We start from the raw sequence: 6,000 nt of genomic DNA, 5'->3' as shown, positions 1-6,000 counted from the left end.
CCATAGCCACTATCAGCGCACTAATTTATGAATGAACAATTGAAGTTTTTGAAGCGTAATCAAGCCAGTTAATTCATTACTGACTACTAGTAATTTCACCTTTAGCTTTTCTTTATAAAATTCAATGAATTTACAACGCCTCTTTCAGCTGTACTGTACAGAGCATCGAGTATATTAATGTCTTAACACTGACAGTGTTAATGTTGGTACTTTGTACTTTAAAATACATAGATCCTATATTACATAGACTGCAAGGACTCACAAATAAAACATTTAGAAGATATAATGCTTTTCCATCTTTACATGATGGCATCTATAATGTAAATTCCAACAATCCTTTAAGAACCATGTGTATATAAAATGCTTCTGAATGATCAGGTTGACCACTGTGCTGATTCAGACCCATCTGAGTTATTGAGCTCATGAGTTCGGCACCACCGAGCATTTTTGATCTTTTTAATCACATGAAAAATTTTTTTTAGACTTGCTTGTCCAGACACAGAGCGCTCCAGGGCCCTTGATTTGAAATCCTGAATCGATGTTAAAGATTTTGGTGCTAATCTCGGTCATAACAGTCATCACAAGGCTCCGATTCAGGGTACTGTACAGCTCGGTGAGCATGGACTAAAGATAAAAAGGATTCATTCTAACAAAGTCTTTTTTCCCCCTCCGTGTGCTTGGTTTAAATATAACGGTTTACGGCTTTTCATTGAAAGATACCAACATGATGTGTATGTCTAGGTGTTTTTTTTGTTTTTTTAGAAAGTAAAAGAAGGATATGCCCACCTTCAACAAGTGAGATGGACATGACTGGTAATGTAGTCTTCTGCTCATTAACGATCGCAGATGTCCTCACGGTGCTAGGATCCACTGCTGCAGTGTCACTTTGTGTTCGGAACATCCCTTTCCTCTCTTTTCTGTCACCTCTAGGCAGGAATGAGATGCTGTGCTGTAACACTGCTAGTCCCAAGGAGCAAGGAGAAACAAGTGGCATCACACGGCTCGTTCTGCAGGATCTGAACAAGTGTGTAAAGGCAGACAGGGCAAATATGTTCTCTGCTCCTGGTTTGATGTTAAATCTGCTGTGTGTTAAATCCACTGGGTTCTTCTGGCAGATAAATATATTCATACATTTGTGGTTTATAGTAACTAGTTCCTGTGTCCAGGCTGCATCCAAACTAATCTCCTCCATTTGAGGGCGTCCGGTTCGATTAGGATTCTTGCTGTACTTTGCGGAGAGCTTGAGAACGCTCTCTATATTTTGTTTCAGATCTTCTTCCAGAACGTCAAGCCTTTCCATGTGGACCGTCGTCTGATGGTGCTCCGAGCCATGCGCCTGAGGTATAGATTTACTGTCTATGCTTTTCAGTGCGTTCGCACTTGAGCGATGCATTCTAAGGTGGTCAGAAGTAATGACGTTGGCTTGTTGCATGACATCCTCCGACGTCTTGTTGAACCCAAACCCAAGAGACAAACAGTTGTTTTTCACTATCTCATCTCCTACCAAAATGCCGAGCTTTGTAGAACTAATCGTTAAGCTCCTTAGCTGGATATCATCTTGTAAATCCCCAGACTCTCCCGTAGTCCGAGTCACGATGTAGACTTCATTGTTATATTCTGACATCTTGTTATTTCAGTCTCCATCCATTTCAGAATGTCTGGTGGCTTCGAGAGCGCAGGATAAATGACCTTCTGTGCCTTGGGATCTGTTGGAGATTACATTAGAAATACACCGCATAATAAATCGTTATACAAACGTGTAAAGTCCAGAATGTGAGAGTAGTCCAGCTCATTTCCATCTTTGATGAACTTTGTAAGAGTATTTCAGTGGCTGTATCAGATGCATAGTCAGCCATACACTAACATGGCTTTTCCATCGTCAAAGTATTCACTATGCACAGCTTTTTTTTTTCCATTCCTCTGTAGGATGTTCTTACGGACTATGAAGAGATATGGAGATACGGCTCAGCTCCTGTCTCCGTCGCTGGACGCTCTGAAACTCCCAGTTGTTAGGGAGAGCACAATTCTTGTTGCCCCGTTGATTCCCCATGGCAACCTCGGCTTTGTAACCTGCGTACAGTCAACGGGTCTTTCATTCACTGTGGTTCTGTAAGCACCTCTTCTGACTTACCAAGACCGTTACTCTTTGCTGTTAGTAATCCCTCCTTCTTAATGCTATGACCAATTACGACGTTATTCTCACAAGGACTAACGCCTTCCTGGGAGTAGTCTTGAACATCGCGGGGTTGTTTGTCCAACTCTTCTGATCGGTTTGTACATGTGAAATAGGGTGCGGGGTGCACCATAGTTTTAGTTAACCAATAGAAATGCTATTTATTTAGAACTTTTTTTCTCGTACAGTCTCTACTGCTGCATGTAAGAGTTGAGATCAATATTTTCATGGGTAGGTATATATGTGGAGGTCTGAAAAATTCCATCAAACGTCCTTATGGCGGAATTCTGGAAAACGGGTCTTGTTTTGACCAAAATTGTATTTTGGAAAACATAAATATATCTGACTACTTTCTAACATTACCTTGGTGTGTACCTGCAAAGTTCAGTTTACCAATGTAGTGGTAAGAATAGTCAGTCTGCCTAAAGGTGTCTAAAGCCTTACTATTTCAAAACGATTTGATCTTGTTGTGGGATTTCGACATGTAATAGCAAAATGAACATAAAAAAAACCCCAATGCAGTTTGTAATCATATAATAGAGGAGTGCTTAGACATTCTGTACAGATGATAGTGGACATCGTTGACTTAAATGTTTGAATGAAATGTTTAAGTGACCTCATGAAAACATTAGTAACAAGAACAGAACACTCAGTCTGTGATTTCACTGATTTCACCGCCAGTGTTAGGACACAGCGATCAGTTGATTGACGAGACAAAGATGAGACTCATGTTTAAATGCCGCTAGTGACTTTTACCTCAGGATCAATGATGTGGATGATGCTGATAATCAAAGTGATAATCACATTTACACATGAGCTAGGCAAGGAATCTCTCAGTGCAAGTAGAATAGAATCCTTAAATGCAAATTTCTCCATTTTTTTTCTGGGTGAAATGCTCCAGACTTTAAAAAACGTTGGTTCATTTTGGTTAAAATGCATGCAGAAGGAGGCGGGCACAGTGGCTTAGTGGTTAGCATGCTTGCCTCGTACCTCCAGGGGTGGGGTGGGGGGGGTTCCTGTCTCTGGTCTATGTGTGCGGAATTTGTATGGTTTCCCCGTGCTTCAGGGACCTCCTCCAGGTACTCCAGTCCCCAGATATGTATTGTAGGCTGATTTGCCATTTCCAAATTGTTCGTAGTGTGTGAATGTGTGTGATTGCACCCCATTCAGGTCGTCCCCTGCCTCGTGCCCCAAGTTCCCTGGGATGGGCTTCAGGCTCGTCGTGATCCTGTGTAGGATACGCGGTACAGAAAATGGATGGATGGATGGATGGACATGCAAAAGGAGAATATATTTCAGTCCAGGAAAACCTGTAGTTTTCAGAAATACACACACTACACACTCCTGTTAAAATTGCCGGTTCTTGTGATGAAACCAAGATAAATCATGTCAGGATTTCCCCACTTTTAATGTGATATACATATATTTAGCAGCCCACAAAATTCAACCGATAATAAAGTGTTCACACCTTTTTATAACGGGCCATGTGACTGTGCTCACAATTAACCAAACACATTCAAACTCATGTACAAAAGCAATCATTATACACTTGTCCTCAATGAAGGGATTCCGATTAACCCCCAAAATAAAGATCAGTTGTTTCAGAGGATTTTCCTGACATATGAAGCACCACCATACATATTTGCCCAAGTACAAGTCGAGTGAAATTGGGACTTGTGTTGAAAACAATGCCTAAGATTTCCCACCAGATGGCCTTATTGCTCATAGAATGGAGATGCAGCAGATCTCAGGGCCATGCAGGCTCCATTTAGATGTGTGTGTTGTATAGTAATAAATAAATAAATCTCTGCATTGTCAGATGCAAGCATGTAAGCTCAGGAAAGCATGGTTAATTATGTTTGATTTAGTGTCAGATCCTGGCCACCAGGATGAAGGAACATGAAGCGAATGGAACGCTTGGACATTTTGTGCTTTATATCCATGTAATGCAAGTCTTCCTGTTCTTCACAGTTATGGCTTGTGCGCTAAATGTCAAACACCTTTTTTTTTTTTTTTTTTTTTTGGAAACTGTATCCAACCTGTTAGTAAATGAGCTGGATTATGCGAGTGGCAGTGTGTGGGAATGGCTGGGGCTTCGGTGTGCCATCAGTGGTCAGTGTGAGTGCCAGTCTGTGGTGGCACTGCCTGCTCTGCCCTATATGGCTGTGAATGGAGCAGTACGCACATATCGCGCAGTCAGCGGTGCTTCTCTCAGTCTACATCGCCAGGCTCTGCCACTACAGCCATGGCTGAAGGGGGAGAAGGGGAAGATGAAATCCAGTTCTTGCGAACTGTAAGTACAGGAACACGGTTCTGCTTCACCTGGGTCTGTTCGAACGCCTTTTAAAACGTGCCAGCGTTTTTTTTTTTATTATTATTATTATTTAAATAAAAAAGAAGAAGAAGAAAAATCAGATCAGCACAAAAGGCATCAGATTTGAGAGGTCGAGGACGATCGGCTTGATTCGCTTGGTTTTACGCACGTGCACGCGCGTTCCGCCGGTAATGCGTTTAAAGGTGGATTAGTACGCGGACTCGGGTGCGAGTTTTACGCGCATGTGACGCACCTGCTGTGGAAAGGTTGTGAATGCGAACGTGGGACGATGCGTCTGTAGGCTATATGCACACAAGAAACTTAATAAGACTTGCTTCTGAGGCTTGTTGGAAAGTTTTTTTTTTTATCTTTCTTTCTTTCCAGTTCATCTCGCTTTGGGTTTGAATGCGAAAGAAACGCGTCCTATCTTTGGTCTCACGTTACCGTTCTGAAATTAGCCATGTAGAGTAAACCCAATTGAACCCCAGTTCACACTGCATCCACTGACCAAAGCGCATCCAATCTATTGACTATTGATTCCACATGCTGTGGGTTTAGTTCCAAGCATATGTGTTTGATAAGTTCTAGTTCACTCAAGGCATTTTCTATTTCGGTTGTCCGACTGAGATGAATGACATTACATTAATGACATTGGCTCTCTGTAATCGATATGATATGAAGCAGAGAGCTAGACTCGAGACTCACCAAATGACTCTTCGTCGTTTGGTAGCCATAAAAAAAAAAAGAGAAAAAAAAAGAGAGAAAAGCTTTAATATGTATTCAGATATGATTCATATCCGTAGTGATCACATCACACCAGTGACTACGTTTACACGGACAGCAGTAATCTAATTATTGACCTTAGTCTGATTAAGATAATAATGTGATTAAGGTGTTTACATGTCTGTAATACACGTCCATAATGCGAATAAAACAGGAGTCCTCCACCTGTCTTAATTCGATTAGAGCGTACGTAAAAATTCTTGTTCACATGGTAGTTTCTTAATCAGAGTATGGTCTTGATCGGATTAAGAGTGGATTATCGTTGTCCGTGTAAACGCAGCTAGTGTCACTCAGCCAATACATCTGTATATGGTAGTGTAGTTATAAAAGGCAGCTGCTGTAGAGTTAAGTCGTAGTTCTGTGTTCTTGTAATGCCAGACTATTGTGCAGTGAAGAAATGTCATATTCATTCATATGTGATTTGATTTTCCACAACTGGATGAGATTCCCTGTAAGTGTTTGGCATGCTTGCTTGCTGTACAAGCCCACAACACACAGATTCCATGTTTCAGTGGCATGCTAACAATCTGATGGCGCTGAAAATCTCGATAGAATTCCCGAGCGAACGGTGATTATCGTGGACACTCAACAACAAGGTCATAGTCAAAAGCACTCTGTGTTTGTTTGGTTGAATGGGGGATTTCTCACATGTGCACGTGAGAGGGAAATACCTGGGCTGGGTCGTATTTTTCCTCAGAGGATTTCTCTGAAAGGAGTATAGTGGATATCA

The 6,000-nt window shown here is 41.5% G+C and overlaps 1 protein-coding gene across 4 annotated transcripts in view; it reads left to right on the top strand.

Annotated features, from left to right (window-relative positions):
- Positions 1 to 4,329: 4,329 nt before the first annotated feature.
- Positions 4,330 to 6,000, top strand: part of ryr3 (ryanodine receptor 3) — a 98,733-nt gene continuing 97,062 nt past the window's right edge. For all 4 annotated transcript variants that reach the window (XM_017456156.3, XM_017456154.3, XM_017456153.3 and 1 more), the window contains exon 1: positions 4,330 to 4,466. In XM_017456156.3, the coding sequence (XP_017311645.1) occupies positions 4,419 to 4,466 (48 nt within the window). In that variant the 5' untranslated portion in view covers positions 4,330 to 4,418. The remainder of the gene's footprint in view (positions 4,467 to 6,000) is intronic.

Source organism: Ictalurus punctatus, chromosome 25 (genome assembly GCF_001660625.3).
Source record: "Ictalurus punctatus breed USDA103 chromosome 25, Coco_2.0, whole genome shotgun sequence".
In the NCBI taxonomy this organism is placed as follows: domain Eukaryota; kingdom Metazoa; phylum Chordata; class Actinopteri; order Siluriformes; family Ictaluridae; genus Ictalurus; species Ictalurus punctatus.
The sequence above is the reverse complement of the archived record's forward strand: the minus strand, read 5'-3'. Positions and strand labels throughout refer to the sequence as shown.